Source organism: Xenopus tropicalis, chromosome 9, assembly GCF_000004195.4.
Source record: "Xenopus tropicalis strain Nigerian chromosome 9, UCB_Xtro_10.0, whole genome shotgun sequence".
Taxonomy (NCBI): domain Eukaryota; kingdom Metazoa; phylum Chordata; class Amphibia; order Anura; family Pipidae; genus Xenopus; species Xenopus tropicalis.
The window spans coordinates 22154981-22177063 of record NC_030685.2 but is presented as its reverse complement, the minus strand read 5'-3'; the positions used below and the strand labels follow the sequence as shown (position 1 = coordinate 22177063).

General features: G+C 42.1%; 1 protein-coding gene across 6 annotated transcripts in view; it reads left to right on the top strand.

The window, feature by feature from the left end:
* The window catches only part of ankfn1l (ankyrin repeat and fibronectin type III domain containing 1 like), a 202525-nt gene that overhangs the window by 160303 nt on the left and 20139 nt on the right, over positions 1-22083 (top strand). For all 6 annotated transcript variants that reach the window (XM_031893332.1, XM_031893333.1, XM_018097586.2 and 3 more), the window contains 9 exons: positions 853-950; positions 5364-5454; positions 5940-6047; positions 9151-9250; positions 11700-11832; positions 13282-13401; positions 15080-15295; positions 17255-17421; positions 21167-21317. In XM_031893332.1, coding sequence (XP_031749192.1) covers positions 853-950; positions 5364-5454; positions 5940-6047; positions 9151-9250; positions 11700-11832; positions 13282-13401; positions 15080-15295; positions 17255-17421; positions 21167-21317 — 1184 coding nt within the window. The remainder of the gene's footprint in view (positions 1-852; positions 951-5363; positions 5455-5939; positions 6048-9150; positions 9251-11699; positions 11833-13281; positions 13402-15079; positions 15296-17254; positions 17422-21166; positions 21318-22083) is intronic.

Below are 22083 nucleotides of genomic sequence, written 5' to 3'. Positions count from 1 at the left end.
CTTAATAGAAAGAGCCTCCTTTGTAGCAGCTTCCATGTAAGGGCTTTAGGGCCCACATTGCATAGCAGATATTTGAAATGTTACTGATCAACGGAGGGTAATCAGAACCCTGTTGTGTGCTGTAGGGGTAAAATACCTTATTGCCCTGGGGTCCTGGTTACAGGGGTTGTAATTTATTCAGTTGTTACTACAAAATCCCATAATAACATAAAATCTAAAATGAAGGCTGAGGCATGCTGGGAGGTGTAGTCCAGCAACATCAGGGTTATATTCTTAAAGCAATATTGCACAATGACACTTTTAGAAAATTTTTCCCCAAATCTCCACACCCAGCAGCTGCATTAAAATGCTAAAGATCCTCCAATGAGAATCCCAGCTGATCTGTGTAAATAAGGCTCCCTGGTCTTTGTTCCTGCAATTGGAGTTGGGAGCAATAAGCACAGTTTCCCAGCACTGAACAAGTCTGTTCTTTATCCCCATGTCTGATTCCTGTGTCATATAATGAAGAGAAAAATGCCATAATTATCTCTATATGTAAGGTACCAGCAAGATGCCTGACGTAGTGCTGGGAATCGGTGTTCTCATTGGTCACTTTTCTTGCATTTATAATGATCAGTAGAATGCTCATTGGTGAATGTTCTTGCATCTATAATAATAATCTTGCTGTTATCTTACAGTGCAGTGCAGGAGGGATTAGTACCCCTAATGTATTGGAGCAGGTTAAAGCTTGGGTGCCCACCCATGCCAGTTTGATTTCCTTTAGCTGCACCTTTGTTGTTGCACCCCTGAATAATGTGACGTGTGTTATCAATCTAGACACCTTTTCTTTGTATCTTATCTCTCTCTGTCTAGTTGAGTGGAGCCTTTCCTCTTCTTTTTCTCCCAACGTGGGAGAGGTGGTCATCGAGAAGCTGAGAAATCTGCATTTTAACATAAGAGGCCTCACTTCAGTAAGTAATGTTTTTCTAGTCACGACTGCCATGCACTAGGGTCTCTGGCACTTTGTATACTTGCTTGCTGGAGTCCGTTTCCTGGCATATTGAACAGACTCAGAAACTACATGTGTTGCCTGGCATAGATTTACACTGAACCCCGAAACTTAAAATCCATGTCGTAGTTTATTGCAATTAATCCTGAATGAAGTTGGCTTTGTTTTGTTGCATGCTGGGAATTAGTGACTGTGCCACTCATAGGTACCCTATGTCACATATAATTGAGCCCCCCATGCAGACTCCTTACACCACTAGGTTGTCACCTCAACAATTAAAATGTTGCATGACACCAATGTCATGTTAATAGGGAAGAAAGATAAAAATATAGTAAGAAAATATTTTTTTTTCTAGAAAACGTGGCAATCCTACCTACAAGGTTCCCTGTTTTTTGTTCCTGCAATTGGAGTTGGGAGCAATAAGCAGTTTCCCAGCACTGAACAAGTCTGTTCTTTATCCCCATGTCTGATTCCTGTGTCATATAATGAAGGGAACAAATGACATAATTATCACTTTATGTAAGGTACCAGTAAGATACTGACATAGTGCTGGGAATCAGCATTCCCACTGGTCAATTCAGTAGAATTCTCATTTGTTAATTTTCTTGCATCTATAATTATGTTTTTTATAGAAAACTTAGATGGTGCAGTAGGACAGCATCATGGTTGGGTTTACAACCCCTTTCCTGGCTTGGAGGCAAGTTTTGATTGCACAAAAACCAGGTGTACTGCCAAACAGAACCTCCTGTAGGTTCCAGTCTATATAGGGGCTTCCATATAGCCAATTACAGCCCTTTTATGGCACACAGACTTTTGAAATGCTTGTGTTGCTCCCCAACTCACTTTACATTTAAATGTAGCTCAAAGGTAAAAAAAAGTTTGGGAACCCCTGTCCTAGACTCTTCTCATCATATGCTATGTTCTATCATTTGCTCCATCTTTCTCTGTTCTCGTACAGAAATGAGCAATGGCAGACAAGGCAAGATGGCAGAATTAGCAGTAGGTCCCACTGACACCCTGGCCCACCATTCCAACTCTGCCTGGGGGCTTCCCAAGCACATATATGAGCTTTTTAAATGAGACAAGGGAGTGCTAGAGAAAAGAAGGCCATTTGCTTTTGGACTTGGCCACAGTTGGCTTTCATTGTGCCCAAGCTAGCAGATAGGAACAGCTTAGTCTCAGCAGAGCCGCTCTGTCTGGCCGCGCAGTCTCCTTTGCGCTGGAGGCCGCCAGACAGAGCTACAGCAGATGGAGAGCAGACAATGCAGCAGGTGAACTCCCTTTGACAACTTTCTCCTTATGGGAAAATATTTAGTAGGCTCGCTGTTAGAGCCCATGGCTTTCCTCCTTTGCCTCCTCAGCCAGCCTTACAGTGTGCTCTATGGATTGCTTCACATTGGCTTCTTCACACAGTTTTCTTGCATGCATGATTCTTCTGGCTCAATCAGAAAAGCCATGAAAGAGGGAAAGCGGCTCCCTTCAGTGTCTGCCTTGATTTATTCTCTTCCCCTCTGCCCCCACGGCTTTATTGGCCTCCCCCCACCATCCAAGTACTCATAATAAATCAGGACTTGGCCTTCTGCCACCTACACAGATCAAACCCTCCAACCAGCTCCATAGCTAATTGGGGAACAGGAGCGGTGACTCCACTCAGTCACCATTTCCATCTCCAGGGCGCAACCCCTAGAGCTAACAAGGTCACAGGCTGGTCGGGGGGCTGCAAAGCTGACTTGTTTTATGTCTCAGAGTTGTGTTGGTCCAGCACTGCATGACAGCTGTCTCTGCAACCCCCCCCCCCCCACAGCCCAAATTGCCCCATTCTGACAGTATCACTTCATAGCTTTCATGGAACTGACCGACTCCTGAATAAGAGAGAACATGATACCAAGAGCAAAGTAAAAACATAGAATAGCAGACATACAATGGTAAACATTTTTATTTATAAGGGGACTAATCAAAAGCTTTGGATCACAAGGCTGCTACAAATGTGTAGCACATAGATGAGATAGGCAGGCACTCCGGAAATCCAATAAGGTAGAATAGAAGCTCAAATACTGAAGTAAAATCACAGGTGTAAGGCTTAAGCATTTATGTGTATTCTTCAATAAATACCTGTGATTTTACTTCAATATTTGAGCTTCTATTCTACCTTATTGGATTTCCGGAGTGCTTGCCTATCTCATCTATGTGCTTCCTATATGGCTCCCTCATGCTGAGGGTCTGGGGCATGAGCACCCGGACCATACCAAATACATGGGTAAGCTTTTCTTCTACTACTCAAGGCTTAGATCTATATATATCTTTGGATTTATATGTGCTACAAATGTATGTTTTTTTATGGGGAGGGGGAAGATGTCTGGGGTTATACTCAGATTAGTGTTCTACCCCCCGTACTGAGAGTGCTCTTCTCAGACCAGCACAACTCCCACCACCTTCCCAATATCACTATTCTACACAACACAACACATTTAATAAGTGTAACCTATTTGAGAGTGGTGTTATAATCCCTTTATTGACAAACTTTTGAAATCCATAATCCTGCAAGATCAAGACATGCAAAAGTCATTGCAAAAACTGATTCCAGTCAGTGCGCCGGTGCCAGCTCAGCAGTAGGGAGCACATTTCTCACATAAGTGAAGACAAATTGTGGGAAAACAAACACATATATAGAATTTAGCCACAGAAAGGAGGCAGGTAAGAACCAAATAATAACCCATGTCATATGTAAAACTGGGGAGGTCTCTTTTATACTAAATTGGCACTGAGGGGTCACAAGTGTTGATAAAAGTTAAACATATATGTTATATATTATAATACACAAGAGCCATGAATATCCTGTAAATGATATCCCTATAATCAGTGCTTAGTGATGTCATTTCTGTCACATGACTCTGAAACTTGTGTATTATAATGAATAAAGTAACCCCTGTTGAAAATATAAAGATAATAAGAAGTCACCTCAGAATTCCATGACCTTTATAAAAAAGCACTTGGCCTTCGACCTCGAAACTCCTCGGTAACTTCTAATATCCTTATATTTTACACTATATCAATGGTGCTTAGTGATGTAATCAGTAATAATAAGTGTTTAGTGATTAAATATGTATCACATAACTCTGTGCAATCTGTATATTATAAATAATAATGTGTGTATCGGCAGTGTACTTGTCAGGGAATTTGTAATGGCCTATAAACTATTCCTTCCCTGATGTCTCCGCTGACGATCACCCTTTATAACTGTGGGCCCATCTCTGCCTACACAGTCCCCTAACCCGAAGGCCAGTATGAGCCCAAGAAAAAGGTGGGGCTTTTTTTGTCCCATTTTCAAAAGGCTGAGGTGTCAACCTTGTATACAAAAACCACCATCTCTTTGCCTATGAGGAACTGCTGGGAGGAAGGTTGGGTCTCCCACCAGTCTCATAGGGAGAATGGAACAATCCATAGAATCATGAAAAGACACTGGAACACCAGTTACACTGTGTAATCTTCTGGACCTTGATTGCTAGTTATTATAAAAATAAAATCAGTCCCAAATTCATTAAGCCTTCCCTGTAGCCTGATTTACCTCCAGCTCTCTCAGCTTGGTTTGGATTCTATAATGACATTGGGCTTGGAGAGTTTTTTCTGGGCTCAAAGTTGGACTGGCAAATTTCTACAATTTTACTCTGCCACATGATCTTATCCCAACCAATTAAACTTGGTTTTCAGTGGCCATTACAGCTGCTAGTTTTAATTTGTTCTCAGTTTTTATATAAACAGTTATCAAGGGCGAATTACCACTAAAGAACACATCCTGCTAAAAGCTGAACTGGGACTGAAGCTTGTTGTACTTGAACTTGTACTTGATCCCAACTAAGATATAATTAATCCTAATTGTTGGCACAACAGTCCCATTGGCTTTATAAACTGTTTAAATGATTTTTAGTAGACTTATGGTATGAGGATCCAGATTACAGAAAGACCCATTATCGGGAAAACCTCAGGCCCCATACTTTTACCAATATTTCTAATAGACACAGTAACATTATGGTGGCCATACACTAGCTATTGTCTCCAGACCAAGGTGGCAGCTTCTTGCCCCATGTATGGGGACCTCCCTTCCCCCTGCATGAAAATCTGCAGATATCTGTTGAGCAGGTTTGAATATCCCATCAGATGATGACTGCATTGGTGATGTCATCTCCAAACACGTCCCCATTATGATCCAATCATTGGCCCAGTGGGTTGGTGGCCAAATCTTGTAAAGATCCACTTATTAGGTGATATCTAACAAAGTGCAAATGCCCAGCATCTATACTGACATCCTTTAAAATGATGCTTTCATTTCTGTACATTCTTACCTGAACTGAGTGAAAGCCATTCACTTTTCTTTCAGGGGACGCAATATTATGTACAGGTGTCGGCCTACAACATGAAGGGCTGGGGGCCACCACAACCCTCTCTTCCAGCTTTTGCCATCCCCTCGAGTAAGTAAAATCAGCTTTACAACGTAAAGGAAAAAATTTATTCGGACATTAACCACAGTAATTTGGGTCTAGTGAATCAATGAAGGCAAAAACTAGAAAGTAATTAAGTAATAAACATAAAAGAACAACATGCTGAACAGATTTCAAGGGCTAAAAACCATTATTGTGTCTCCATTTTACCCTTCTTTTAAAAGGCTGGTCCATTTAATGATCTGGGTGTAGTTCCTCCCTCTTTCTCCAAGATGGGATTCTCAACCACCAAATATTAGAAGCTCTCCCATGGACAGCCATCTATCAGCCTCACCAATCAAAGAACTCCACCCTTATCTCTTGTTTTCTGGCTCCATTTTGCTTAGAGACTGTGCCCCCAAACAATAAAAGAACATTAACTGCAGAACTTTATATAGACTAGATATTCTCAATGGGATCCTCAAGCCGTTGATGAGGAACAATACCTAGTACCTCTTTCTTTCTAATACCCACAGACTGGCGTGAGTACGATGGCAGGGCGCCAAGAAGAAGAGGACAGACTGAAGCCCTAGATTTGCTTCTCAGTCAGGTGAAGACCTACCACCAACACTGCGTGTGTCATGGTAAGTCAATGTCTGTGCAGTCTGGTGATTTCCATGTTTGAGGGATCGGTGGTTTCAGGGTTGAAGACAAACTCATTATTTTAGAAGATGTATGAGGAAATGTAATGCTATAAAGTACAGGTCAGTCATCAAATATCAATATTGATCACTGCTCTGAGCTATATCTGATGTTTAGGTGGCCATACACATTAAGATCTGCTGGTTAGGCGAGGTTGCCAAGCAAGCAAATCTTCTCCCGATATCCCAACCTACGGTGGGTGATATCGGGTAAATTTAGGCTAATTTGGTCGTTTGGCCATGGGGTAATAGGTGCAGTCGGTTCGGGGACCCGATCTGACTAAATTTTTAACTTGCTGATCGATATCTGGCCGATTTCAGGCCAGATATCAGTCGGGCAGGCCCATCGTTTGTGCCCATACACGGGCCAGTAAGCTGCCGAATCGGTCTAAGGGTCCTATATCGGCAGCTACAATCGGCCTGTGTATGGCCACCTTTAGTAGTGACTTCACAAGGGGACTGAACAGTATATACTGAGGAGATTGTATTTTAGATTTGGTGTTTCATTAAAGGGAAATGTAAACCTTTCCTCAACGTTTTGGAGCGCCAAAATTATATCACTTCTCCCTATATATCAGTCATAATGAGATAATGAGATATTGCCCAGTCACAAATTTCAGAAGGGCGGAATGCTGTTAAAGGGTTTAGAGCTTAAAAAAATATCTTTAGTGCCTTCACCAATGACTAGGAAATTATTGGTGAAGGCACCAAGAAGGAAACCAAGAAGAAAGTGTTAACAAAGCCATCATGATTCTGATTGTAGGTTCCTCTTGCGTCAACTGGGCCACTGGTCGTGGAAAACGCTTTAATGTTTGTGTCTGTGGTTGTTGGACTACAGCTCCTATCATGGTTTAATCTTTGATTATATTCTGAGAAATGCTTTGAGTGGGTGGAGCAAGACTGCTAGGAAAAGTGTATGTCCCCTTTAAAAGAAAGCAGATGGCTGAGGGTTACACATTAAAACAGCAGCATCTTAAGTTCAGCTATATTAAGATGAGTGCTAAGATTTAAGCCGTTTAAGAGGAAGAACTTTTAAAATTGCCCTTCAACTTGAAACTGGCATTTGACATTTTGGATCTGAAGTGCAATAAGTCTATTTTAAACCTTCCCAAATTCTGGCTTTCCAAATGAAGTCTATAACCCTTGTACTTCCATAACTGGTACTGGCCACGGCTTGGGGCCTTCTGGTAATAGAAGCACAGCAACACAAACGGCTTGGGGCCTTCTGGTAATAGAAGCACAGCAACACAAATGGTTTTGTGGTGCCCACTTCTGCTCTTGTAGTATTTGTGGGCTCCATTGTGGGGATGAAGGGTGGGAGGCAGGCCGGACTGGCAATCTGTGGGTTCTGGCAAATGCCAGAGGTGCTGCTGTAAGGTGCCACAGACACTCACTATTTACTGGGCTGGGGGGGGCTGTTTGGACTTATTTTGAATCTCAGTCCAGGCCTGGTGGAAGGATATTTTCCTTCAAGGTAAATTATACCCTATTTAGGATCCCATTGTTTTCCTTCCAGTAGAAAATGTAGTAAGAGGGCACCACCTGTTTTGGGCTAGGGGCATTCTTTCTCTGCATATTTTTGCATTTGAGGAAAACTCTCCATCAACACTCATCAGGGTCGGACTTGCCTGCCAGGGTGCAGCTTGGCCCGTACCTCCCAACTGTCCTGATTTCCATGGGACAGTCCACATTTTAACAGCTCAGCCTGCGATCACAGATTCTTATTGAAATGTCCCACATTTCTCCTGCACTGAACTCCAAAAAAGATTTCTCAATAAGGGCAAGGAGCCGCTTCCCTACCCTGACTGTGTGCCGTCACTGAAAACAATAGTACCTGCAGGCACACGGAGTGGAGCGTAAGTATGCCTGTAAAATGCGAAAGCAGCCATTGTTGGGCGGAACTACGCTCCGCTGCGTGTTCCTGCACTCAGGCGGTTACTGTAGTTTCAGTGCAGTTTTTCAGTGTTGAGATCACTCAACACTAGTGATGAGCAAAATATTTGCTCCAGACATGGATTCGCAGGAAATGTTTGCGTTTCACCATTGACAGATTGTTTGTGGTCAAAAATGATATTTGTCCCTCTGTCCATTTTCCAAATGTTGGGAGGAATGAAATACCATTTAGCAATTTCTAATGAAGAATAAACTGGGCCTTTGATGTCAGGTTCTCTGGTGGGGTCTAGATGGCACAGTCTGAAACTAGCATTCATTGAGATCCCAGATAGATGGAGCTATTTATATTATTATTATTATTATTATTATTATTAAAAAGCCGAGCTTTTGCCTTTAGTTATTTAACCTGCTCTATGGTGCAGGGAGCAAGACAGGAACAATGTATGCCCTGGGAATAGAATACAGAGAGTTACCCTGCATGCTGAGTAGCAGTTACTATAGGAAGGAATATTCTGGGCACACAATAAGCCACATCATACTTTACTTATAGTAGAAATAAACAGATATAAAATACAGGTATCGGACCCCTTATCCGGAAACCTTTTATCCAGAAAGCTCCGAATTACGGAAAGTCTGTCTCCCATAGACTCCATTTTAATCAAATAATTCAGAATTTTAAAACTGATTTCCTTTTTCTCTGTAATAATAAAACAGTACCTGTACTTGATCCCAACTAAGATATAATTACCCCTTATTGGGGGCAGAACAGCCCTATTGGGTTTATTTAATGGTTAAATGATTCCCTTTTCTCTGTAATAATAAAACAGTACCTGTACTTGATCCCAACTAAGTTATATATAATCCTTATTGGATGCAAAACAATCCTATTGGGTTTAATTAATGTTTTATTGATTTTTTAGTGAACCAAATTACAGAAAGACCCCTTATCCGGAATACCCTTGGTCCCGAGCATTCTGGATAATGGGTCCTATACCTGTAATAATGTTTTTAATGGGAATATTTTCCCTTCTTGGTTCTCATAAACTGGAGATTCATTGGGTGGGACAGGCACTGACAGGGTGTTCATGGGGAAAATATCTGTTGGGCTTAAGGTGCCTGGCCATGATCTAACCATCTTTTCCTCTCTTTGTAGAGCCATTTAAGAACCAGCCACAAAGCAGAAAGCATTCTGTATCCAAGAGCCTCAAACACCTCTTTCACCCCAGTAGCAAGTTTCTAAAAGGCCTTAAGAGGTAAGGGAACTAACACAGCTGGTGTCCCATCGGAATGGGGGTCAAGCTTGTATTGTCACAGCCTAGCAACCCGTCTCAAAGCAATGGGCTCTCCTGCATGCAGGGCGATCAGTTTTTAAGAATAAACACAAGTCCCGACCCTTTCAAGGAGAACTAAAGCCTGACAAAGAAGTAGGCTAGAAATGCTCCACAATATGTTCATTGTGTTTGAAAATTCTGTGCCAGTCCAAAGCAACCAAAGAATTGTGCCTCTTAAAGAAACAGTAACACCAAGAAAGTGTTTTAAAGTAATTAAAATATAATGTACTGTTTCCCTGTACTGGTCAAAATGTGTGTTTGCTTCAGAAAGATTATAGTTTATATAAATAAGCTGCTGTGTAGCCATGGGGGCAGCCATTCAAGCTGGAAAAAAGAAAACCACATGTTACATAGCAGATAACAGATAAAACACCATTGTATCCTGTAGGGTTTGTCTGTTATCTGCTATATAACCTGTGCCTTTTCTCCTTTTTCCAGCTTCAATGGCTGCCCCCGTGGCTACACAGCAGCTTATTTATACACACCAGTTAGTATGTTAGATTTTAATTACTTTTATACATTTTCATTTTTTGTTGGTACTGTTCCTTTAAGATGCCCCCAGTAGCTCCCTATTTGCTTTTCTGTAATTCACATCACATGCTCTGTGCTGCTGTCACTTACCGAGCTTAGGGACCAACTCACAATATACTGTATATATAGAATATAAAGTCACAGAACAGGGCTGATTAGAAATAAATTCAGATTCCATGGCAGCTCAGAAACCAGTGCATTGGTAGAAATGCCTTATGTTATGTATAGTGATGAGCAAATCTGTTCCGTTTCGCTTCGCCGAAAAATTCGCGAATCTTTAAAAAGATCTGCGAAACGGCGAAAAATTTGCAAAACGGCGAAAATGTCGTGCGGCAAAAAAAATTGTCACCTGCGGCTATTATTTTGTCGCCCACGGCGATTCTTTTGTCGCCCGCGGCTATTATTATGTCGTGCGGCTATTCTTTTGTCGCCCGCAGCTATTATTTTGTCGTGCGGCTATTCTTTTGTCGCCCGCGGCTATTATTATGTCGCACGTCTATTCTTTTGTCGCCCGCAGCTATTCTTTTGTCGAGCGGCTATTCTTTTGTCGCCCGCGGCTATTATTATGTCGCGCGGCTATTCTTTTGTCGCCCGCGGCTATTATTTCGTCGCGCGGCTATTCTTTTGACGCCCGTGACTATTCTTTTTTGACGCCGTCGACAATTTTTGGATGCGAGGCAAATTTTTCCGCGCGATTTTTTTCATCCGTTTTGCAAAACAATCCGCCATTGGCGAAACGCTGAAATTCGCCACAAATCCATGCCTTGCGAAACATTTCGCCCATCACTAGTTATGTATTGAACTTACTGCACCAGCCTGAAGTTCCACAATCTCGATAACAGTAACGATTCAGGCCTTCAAAGTTATGCAAAGGGTGTCACCATCTTGGATTTTGTGAATCTCAGCTTAGGGGTTGTAGCAAATCATCAAGCAGAAAATGAGGTTCACCCTGCAGTAACAAACTGCTGCTCTCAGCAACTCTGGACACTGTCTCAGCTTTTTATTTTCATACTTATCCCACTATAGTTACGGCCCTCTCCAGGACTACCCACATAAAGAACAGTCTAATCCAATGTCCTGAATCTCCCTGTCTTCCATTGCAGTTAAGGGACAAATTTACAGACCCAAAGGCAAGGAAGCCTTCTCCTTATCACCTGAATTAAATACAAGTTAGGGGACATGTAGAGGGAAGGAGGGAGAAATGTCTAGGTGCCTCCCCGTCACTCATGAACACAGCATTGCAGACTGCAGGCAGCACTGTATTCATGAAATGCATGCAGGTCTCTGAGCTCCAAAATGACAGCGATTTATTTAATGTGAGCAAAGTGCATAAAACATGGTGGATTGTGCTTGCTTTTTTACTTTGCCTTTCCCACGGGAGACAGTAATTTCGCACATTGGACATAAACTTCCAACCAAATCTTTTTCTTTACTCTTGATTAACCAATTGCAGATAATTTCCATAGAAGGACAGATTTATCCAACATTAAAAACATCCCCTTTTTCACTTTTACCCACCAAAATTGTTGGAGGAAAACAATCGATCTTTCAGTATTTCATCTTCATTTAGTAGCATTTTCTCATACACTTGTATTGCCTGAATAGTTATCACAGAGTGAAATATTTTCATTGCTTTTCCCCTTGGTCAGCTCACATTTTCAAGCAGACTCGAGTCCCACAAGATATTATTTGCCTGCTCAAAACTGGCAAACAGTTGGTAAAAAAAAACAAAGGGGAAGGCAAGGAAAAGCTTTGATAAATGAGGCAGATTTTTAGCTTGACCATTGATCAATGTTGTCTCTATATCTAGCACTGAATTAAAGATCTACTTATTTCCTAGGGGCCTTTACCTGGCATCAATATTTTATAAGGATGACAACATCCTCGTAACTCATGAAGATCAAATCCCAGTGGTGGAGATAGACGATTCCTACTCTTGCTTGCTCATGCAGGACTTTCTTTGGTTTACAAAGGTAAGAATGCATGGCAAACACACTGGATGTTAAAATGATCCTGGAAAGTAGGAATGAGGTTCCCTTGTCTGTGAGGGAACCTTATTTCTGACGGGGGGGGGGGGGGGAAGGAGAGCAGCAGGGACAGCCATTAATGGCTCAGGATATAACTGGAAGGCACTGGTCAAGCGGTCGCTGTAATAAGACCTAACAGCAGTCCCCATAAGGTCTGTGGCACTATGAATGTAATTCTATGACCCTTTTGCAAAGTCATTATTATTCAACATTTGCAAAAAGTATAACAGGAACATCCTGGGGGCCTGGGCCAATTATTTCCTATGGGCCCCCTTGGAGACAAGTTGCCGAGAGCACATTTTTTCAGCATCAGCTGAGAGGAAAGCGATGCGACTAGGTGCAGCTAGAAATCCAAAATATTCCAAGAAACTAAAAATAATTGGCACCAACTTCCCCCCAGCCACCACCACCTCTCCCTCCTACATGCGGCTTGAAGTAATTAACTAATGAGTCATGTAAGGATTTTGAGAATGAAATTTCCCAATCATCCATCCGCTGGCATCCCAAGCAAAGACAAGGCGGATTAATAGAGCTTTTAAGTACCTCGTTCAACATCCGCAAGACTTCATTTTCTTTATTGTCAGGCAGATTTTCATATTTAGTCAGGGATTTATTACTTTTAATTATGAACCTTGCTTTGAATTTAAAAGCTTGGTCACAATTATTGGGACCAAAGGAACATGAGTTGGACTCATGTACAGGGCGTCCCCCAACTCAAGTCTATCAAATGAAAAAATGTCTTATATATTTTTATATCGGTGTCAGTAATGTATAGAAACTGTGGCCCTGTTGATAAGCTGATAGTTTTACAGTTAATATATTTAAGAATTACATAGGTTGTTGTGAGCCCCAGGCTTGTAGAATGTGTCTGAACAGTAACACCAAAAAATGAAAGTGTATAAAAGTAACTAAAATATAATGTGCTGCTGCCCTGCACTGGTAAAAGTTGTATGTTTACTTCAGAAAGTCTACTATAATTTATATAAATAAGCTGCTATGTAGCCATGGGGGCAGCCATTCAAAGGAGAAAAGGCACAGACACATAGCAGATAACAGATAAAACACTATTGTATTCTACAGAACTTATCTGTTATCTGCTATGTAACCTGTGCCTTTTCTCCTTTTTTCCAGCTTAAATGGCTGCCCCTGGGGCTACACAGCAGCTTATTATATAAATTATAGTAGTGTTACTGTAACAAACACACCAGTTTTACCAGTGCAGGGCAACAGTGCATTATATTTTTATTAATTTAAAGCTCTTTCATTTTTTTGGTGTTACTGTTCCTTTAAGAGTGGTTGGACTGTAAAACCTAAGGGCAGCAGAGCAGAACGAGCAGAGGAACTCTCCCTGTGGGATACAGGTGCCGCCGCTGATACTCTATATGTTACACACAGGTATCGTGTATGTGGGATGACATCTTGTGGTTACGTCAGTGCGTCACCGTGTCACAATCCTCCTGTTCTTGCGTCTTGCAAACCCGATTCAAGATGCTGCTGGCTGTGTCCCAGATGCAGGTACCAGATATCACTCTCTATGCAGTCTTACCCAATAATAATATCTAATTGGTTCTTCCCACCAATCAATCCTCCGGCTGTAACCTCATGCCCTACAACACACCTGCTTTCTGGTCAGGCTTACGGTCGTCTGTAAGTACAAAATAACAGTAAATGATATGAATCCGAACACATTATATTATATCAAAATATCCCTTTAAGGCAGCGGCATATAGGAGCATTTTTGTAGCTTTGTGTATGGGGGCAAAACATTGGTAATCTTTCACCTGACTGTTTGAGAAACATTTTATTCAAGTGACCAATGAAGAAATGCTCTTGTCATTCAATGGAATGGGGGTGATTCCAGTGTTTTGTCCCCATCCATGGAGTGTTTTTTTTTTACAGAAATGATGATAATAATGAGTACAATGATGGAACAGTAGCACAGCAAACCCTGTGAGCTAAGGAAACAGGAACGTAATCCATATGTTCATAAAACCAAACACATAAGGGCCATATGGTCCTGTATGGAACCAACAATATTGGATATACTCAGATCAGAGGGGTAATTCCTTAATAACCAATCACAAGCTGATGCAAGCAGAGGGGCTGATTCTCATCCTGTGTTTACCTGCAGGCCACTTTGTCAGCAGCGAAAAGTTCACTCCATTTTCCTGCACCCGGGCCCACTCAATAGCTCTAGGTGCAGACTCATGAGAGGCCTGATATGAATGGGGGTGGCATTAGCATTAAGCTAGCCATAGAAGGGTAGGTTTAAGCTGCCTATAGACCCCCCTGCCTTCCTCCCCAATAGATATCTGGTTAATTTCAGTCATTCATAAATAGTCCTCATGTCTCTCAACTGTTAGAAGATAGTGTCCAGCATATGGTTTCCTGGGTACAGAATGGTTCTAATTTTTAATGACTACCCCTAATTGTAGGCCTGAGCCCTCGGTTTTTTGTGAGGTTAGCAACACCCCCATAGGAAACCAATCATTAGGAAAGGCAGGCACTCCGGAAGTCCATTAGCAACACCCCCACCCTTCCCTGAGAGAGGATTAGTTTCCAGTGTCGTAGATACTGATGCAGTGCGATGTGTTTCAATATCCCATCCATGGAGTCCAGACTTTATTAAACTGTTTGCAGCTATACATTTGATTAGTCTATTACAAAACCAAAGTTGCTATTTGCCCCTGTTTGTGTTATTTACAGAACACATTTCAAAGCCCAAGGTTATTATCCATTTTGCAAAAACGGTTCCTATCTTTAATATATAAAAATATATGTACAGGTATGGGATCCCTTATCCGGAAACCCGTTATCCAGAAAGCTCAGAATTACGGAAAGCCTGTCTCCCATAGACTGATTTCCTTTTTCTCTGTAGTAATAAAACAGTACCTTGTAATTGATCCCAACTAAGGTATAAATAATCCTTTTTGGATACCAAACAATCCTATTGGGTTTAATTAACGTTTTATTGATTTTTTAGTAGACTTAAGGTATGGAGATCCAAATTACGGAAAGACCCCTTATCCAGAACACTCTTGGTCCCGAGCATTCTGGTTAATGGATCCTATACCTGTATAAGTGTTCAACTCTTTATTGCCTGTATGATTTGTCTAAGAGCAAGTTTTTATCAATATAAACTGCCAGTGTCAAGGGCCTTGACAAACCGTCCTTATGTTCCTCTCACTGCCAGGGTTTGTTAGGATTTCAGGACCTGGGTCAGGTATTCTTTGAGCCCATCAAGGACAAGCAGGGAAACATTCTGATAGTGACTCTGAAGGAGGTGAAACTGAGCCAGACGCTGGAGAACGTACGCTGGATGCCGGTGTTCAAACTGCAGACTCATAGGAAGTCAGTCTCATCCCCGGACGAGCCGAGCGCTCTGGACGTCCTGCTGATGACACTGCATGTGAGTTGACCTTCTCGGCTTACAGTAGTTGGAGGAAGGAACTGGATGCGGTGTAGGTTACTAATGTATAAGCAGCCCGCGTGCTCTGCTTTGGATCAGCACCAAAACCCTGCAGGCTTGGGCAACACAGCCTTAAGGGAGAAAAGTTCTTCTGCCTTTTATTTCTGCAGGGGGGATTATCAATGCCCTAATAGCAGTCGGTGGCAGACCTTGCACCCCCATATTTGAAAAAGAATGCAACGTTTTTCTACTTGAGTTAAAAGTCAGGGATCTCCTTCCTGTAAATATAGTTATGATTTATTCCCAGCATGACCTGGCTTAGTACATAGAATGCCTAGCAGCCTCCCTTGCTGTGCTTAACCTGCCCAAAGCCATATATCTTTCTTTCAGTTGCCCCCCTGGGTCAGATTGTTCTCCAACTTACATCTCGGGCTTCCTTGTGCCTTCTAGCACCTGCTCTAATCTGGCGCTCTGCCCCGCATTCCTCTGCGCTCTGCAGCCTACTCTTCTTTCTCTTCATTTCCTCTGCGTATTACTCACCTTCGCCCTTTCTATGGTTCAGCTCAGGCTTCTATTTTCCTTTGGCCACATTCTGATTTCCTCCTGCTCTGGCTCAATATTTTTTCTTGCAGGGCTTTCCGCTTTCATCTGTTTTCTAATCTGTTTCATATTCCACTTTCTCTTTCTTCTTCTTCCCATTCTGCTTTATATCTGTACCTACTTTCTCTGCTCCCTATGTTCTTCCAACTTTTAGTATGATGCACACATGGCTAAGGCAATTTGCAAACTGGTCTTTGTGGTTTCTATATTGATTACCTCCAGTGTGCAATTTAAACTGCTGTCTGGTTACTAGAGCCCCACTATAGCAACCACATATTGGTTTAAATGACAGACTGGAAAAAGTAGGAGAGTTAAGCTGGCCATACACGCACCGATAATATTGTACAAAACCTCGTTTCGTACGATATTAGGTGCGTGTATGGCATGTCGGCGAGTCGACCAATATCGCAGGAAGCTGCTGAAATCGGTCGACTCGCCGATCGGCCAGGTTAGAAAATTTTGATCGGGCGCCATAGAAGGTGCCTGACCAAAATCTGCCGTCAGGGCTGAATCGGCAGAAGGAGGTAGAAATCCTATTGTTTCTACCTCCTTATCTGCTGTTTCAGCCCTGAACGGTGTGTGGCGGATCTGACGATGTTTCGTGGGACCGATGGTCGCACGAAACATCGTCAGATCGCCACGTGTGTGGCCACCTTAAGCTGTTAAGTTTTGTTATCAATATATTTAATCACTTATAAAAGATAATGATAACAATGCAAATCTCTTACAAGTATTAAATTGATTTTTTGGTGGGGTCATTTACCCTGTTAGACAAAGAATACTTTAAATTTCAGGGCAATGAATAAAACATGTTGACCAATTACAAATTGTTTCAGAATACTACTGTCATGTTCTTGGGGGAAAATAATTGTTGAACATGTTATAGTGACTTTTGTGCCTACGGAAGTGCAATCAAAGGGTCTCTTTCCTTTCTCTCACAAAGCAGCAGTGCTTTATTGCAGGGATGAGTTCTCTTTATATCATAGTAAGCATAAGTTGCATATTATTTAGCAATTTGGGGGTATGAGAATGCCCACAAGCCCCCCCCCCGCTGGACCCCAATGCAGGCAATACTCCATATTGGAGAGCAAGGACATTCACCATTGGATGTTCCCCTGTGGCAGGGTGCAAAGTGCAAAAAAACAAAGCGGACTGCGTCTGGCTTTTGTACTGTGCATCACAGTCATAATAAATGACCCCTTATATGTTTAATGACAAGAAACTGCCCACCCTCTCTTTAACTTTACAGCTCTGTGATGCTTTTGTTAGGCAGCCATATTGGAGCCAGGAATGATTCTTTATTGCGTGCCAGTAACCAAACATTTCTAGCTCAGTTTCTTTTTTTCCTGTACATATTAGGAAAAAATGGAATATCACAGAAGAAGCAGCCAGGCTCTGGCCCCAGGCCTATACTTGGGGTATCTCAAGCTGAGCAGCGCAGTGGATCAGATTCGGGTCCTGGTACCTGAGAGGTTACCCAACATCCTTTGCCATGTGAAGATTCGATCTAATTCCAATGTGTCACGGTGAGTTTGTTTGACCGAATATAGCAAACTACAGAAAAAAATGCTATATAAATGTTTATGTTCTGAATTTAAAGTGCCCAAGCTGATCCAAGTTTTAAGGCTCTTTACTCTATGGTAGAACACCAGCTGCTCTATAGCAACATATTTTTCATTGAATTTTATCAGGTTCTGTCCCTCTGAACTTCTTCTGGTCTTCGGAATTAGGGCAAAAATTGCTATCTAAAGCTATATGGTACTGTTTGTTATCCAGCCAATAAAGAACAGTTATCTGCTCATTGATATCACAGTGATTAGGTTTTAGGGTTCCTTACACTGTGCCTTGTATCACTAGTCTATATCTATGGCCGAAAATCCTTCTAAGCATTCTCCATCTTAGACCAATGGGGATCTCTGTGTTATTGGTAAGCCAAAAGAGATAGGACATCCTTGACCTTCTGCCTGTAGTTCTTCAGCTAGCTCTGCCAGCTCAGAGGAACATGAGCAGGTTTATCTAACAGTAGCTTGGTTAGAAACTGACAAAGAGATCTCTCTGCCAGGGAATCGCTCTCAGAACCTGTGGGCTTCAGATCCTTTTGAACAAGGGTCCCTACCTCCCCACTCGCACAAAGCCTGTGGGAACACTGCTTGAAATAGCAATGTGAAGTGCATGAAATGAAGCCAGTGTAAAAAGATCGTTTGCTGGCTGCACAAACAGGCTGGGCTCAAGGCTTAGCACGGATGAGGAAGAGAACCTTTCTGCTTTCTGGAAACATCTGTTGTTACATAAATTCTAAGGGTAATGAACCTTAAGGAGGAGTAATTCCCTAATTCCCTGTAGACTTTCCTTCCTGGGGAAAAAAATCCCCTGTGTGCCTTGTTTTGTTTCGGAAAAGCATTCCAAAAGAACTCTTCCCTAGATTGCCAGACCTAGACAGTAAAAGATAGATTGGATGGACAGAGGACACACAAATGGAGGAATGCAATGGTACATCTCAATGTAACCTTCTGTAGGAAAGTTACTTGGGATTGACTACATGAGGTTGGCTCCATACAAGAGTATTTTGGGTGCACTTTATGCATGGAAAGGAGGTACCAACTGGGAGGATCAGGAATCGTCTGACACTTGAAGACTCATGCCTCTACAGTTGTACACCCAAAACTCAACATCTCAGAAAAACGTACCCTTCTCACTGCTGGTGACATCCTTGGGCTGAGTGTGAAAACACTGAGCACGTGCAGTGCCACTGACACCACCGATAGGAAAGACCAAGAATACACTGATGTGCATACAAAGCCTAATCATGGTAGTAGGACTTCTGTATCTCTTGGCTGCAATAAAAAGGCACATCATGTCAAGTCTAAGCATTAGGCATAAGCTTTAGAGGCCTTTACTGTATATGTAGCCATTGAGAGGTGTCAGGAAGTAACAAAATCTCCTTTCTCTTTATTTATATGTATTTTTATCACTCTAAGACCATTCCTGATGCTTGGGATTAGACCTCCCTTTTTGCAAGCCAACATATTATAATCACATCTACCTAGTGATACATAGTCATAATAACCAGTCCATACTGACAGCATTTCTAAGTTTGGCCATGACAGATCTGTCATTTTCCTGCCATAGCATATTTGGCATGATATGTTGCTGAGTATCTTGTGGATATACATTTCGGACATAGTGTTCCTCAGGATGCCCGGAGGCTCGTGTGGATCATGCATCCTACACCTTCTGATGTATGCACAGAGAGAGTCATGGGTAGCGGCTCTGTGGGGATATCCTATGCTACACATCTCACCGTGCTCAGTTTTCCATCGCCAAGCCAAAGTCATTTGCTGAGGCACATACCCCACCAGTTGGCTGTATTTAGGGCTGCAGCTAGCTTTCACCTTCCCCCCTGTCCACCACTGTGTAGAGCATATACACGTGCACACGTTGCACATTTGAAATTAACTCATGTTTCAAGATTTTAATCCCACCATCATCAGTTGCCTGGATGGGCAGAATTGAAATATCTGCTTGTAGTATCACCTGTCGCTGCTTTTCCCGATAGCCACTAATCCATGTGCACGGGGTTAAGCCATGAGAACTGAGGCTGCAATTTTTTCTCATCTGTCTGTATCTGGGGATTTAACCCAGTCAATCCCCGAAGCCCCTTAACAGCTCCTGAGGCGCCATTCATTCTGCAATGTCTGAGCATTTTTTTTTTTCGGCTCATGGTTTTGAGCAGCAGGAGAGGCAGACACACTTAGCATGTGGATCTCATGGTGCGTAGAGTCTTATCTGAGCCTTTTAAGCGGAGAACTTCCCATTTTCATTTTTAGCGTAGAGGGGCTTCTGGATTTAAAGCTTGCTGGATTACAGACAGAGATACACTAAAGTCTCTTGCAAGGTCATGCCAGTGTCAGCTAGCATTGGGCTGAGTTGTGGCACCTACAGAATGAAGTATCTCAACACAGGGAACTTTTTTAGGATAGAACAAAGGGAACATTCAAACTGGGCCCACACCAGTAAACGGGACCCCTAGATCAGAAGATGTGCTTAGTAAAATGACAAACTCCATTCTGTTATATTGAATGGTAGAGAACATTGCTTAGTAATCATGGTCAGCCCCCATTGTATAGTCTCATCAAGGGGTCCATCCGTCTTAGATTTATTCCAACATAATCTTTGATCCAAAGGAAGGTGAATATATTCCTTCTGAAGCTCTATCCAATTTGCCTCAGGAGGAAAGAAATGCTTCCTCACTCTAAAAGGTTCTTATCAATAAACTTGCATCTTCTCAATCTCTACGAAGGCACCAAAACCTTCCTTAAAACTATCTAATGAAAGAAACTTCACAGCTCTCCCTGGTCTCTCCTTATCTCAATCGATGACCTTATAACAGTGATCCCCAACCAGTGGCTCAGGGGCAACATGTTGCTCCCCAACCCCTTGGATGTTGCTCTCAGTGCCTCCAAAGGAGGGAGTTATTTTTGAATTCCTTACTTGGGGGCAAGTTTTGGTTGAATAAAAACAAGATTTACTACTAAATAAAGCCCCCTGTAAGCTGATAGTGTGCATAGAGGCCCCAAATAGCCAATCACAGCCCTTATTTGGCTCCTCCATGAACTTCTATGGTGCTTGTGTTGCTCTCGAAGTCTTTTTACATTTGACTGTGGCTCATGAGTAAGAAAGGTTGGGGACCCCTGCCTTATAGCATCTGGAAAGATCTGCTGTGATATATACACTGTGATCACTTCCCCTTCATCCTCCAACCAGTTCAGTGTACAAATAGTGCCATCATATTCTACATTGTGATGCCTGTTTCCTTGGAAAAGACGACTGCAGAAAGCACTATTATGGGGTTTTAGAGCAGCAGTTTTTCCTTAGACCCAAGGAGCAGATGGTTTATTTTATAAACAAACATGGACTACTTTCCAGTTCTCAAACATTTAATTGTACTGGAACATGGGGGCCCTTAAAACCATCACCAACAGCTTTGCATTGGCACAGGTCCAAACCCAAGTGGTCAAGACAACCTGTGAAGTTTGTGACTTATTTTTTCCATTGATTTAAAATACTATATTAAGGCTAAACAGAATAATTAGAGGTCTCGTTTCATGGCCACAGCCTAAAGTCCATTCATACTCAGTAAGTTGCTTTTTGGCTCCAGAAGACTCTGACCTCTTATTTATCCCATCAGCCTCTACAGAATATGTTATCTTACATGGCTGTTATGGGTCAGATTATATCAGTTTCCAGACTATTTTGTTTTCTTATTTACAGAGAGGAATGGGAATGGCTGCAGACCCTGGCCAGTGGTGAGGATTCTATTGCCAATGAGCAGGACACGGAGAGCTGCCAAAACCTATTGCTTGAAGAACTGAGAACGGCTGTGAAGGAACTCATGAACCAAGTCAACATTCCTCATCATGAGGTAAATGAAAACCTCTTCTTGCTCGAGAGGAAAAACATTGACCACTAATTTGGGTGTAATATGACTGGGGCAGGGGCCTAGCAGCCATAATAGGCAGTGGCTATGCATGCATGTTGGTGGCTTTCAGGAAGGAGACAATAGGCTACATAGTCATAGAGCTGATTCTAATACAGTCAACACAGTCAAGCCAATAATGGGCTGGATCAAATGTGGGTGTGTCGGCCATGACAGTAAAACTGCTATACTATCCTGTTCCCAGCAGCAAATGAGCAATGTAGCTGTTGTCACATAAGCTTTCTCCCCACCCCCCCAATAAAAAGGCTTCATTAATTACACACAACCCTCAAATAGGGGATATAGTAAAAAGCCAAACTTTTATTTCCCCCAAAGGGGCCGACACATACCCAGTTATGGTGGGGCTTATATTAAATCGTGTGTGAACTTGTCCTGTTAATAACATTGCTTAGTTACGTACAGTAAATAAAATGAGGCCGTAGCGCATTTCGCCGCTGTGCTTAATAGCGAGATGGGAATGTTTGCGCAGCACAATGGCAAGTACCAGTTCTTTTATTCATTAATAAATTATATTTCTGGGCTCTGTCATTTTACAAATATGTCAAAGTATTTTGTTGGGATATTGCTTCAATTACGCTTTTTCCTTTTTATTAGCTGTCTTGTTAAAAGAAAGTTTTGATGCTTTTTTTTTTTTTTCAGTAAAAAATATTTTGTTTCTTAACAGATCCAAAAGGCATTTCCTCTTATATAA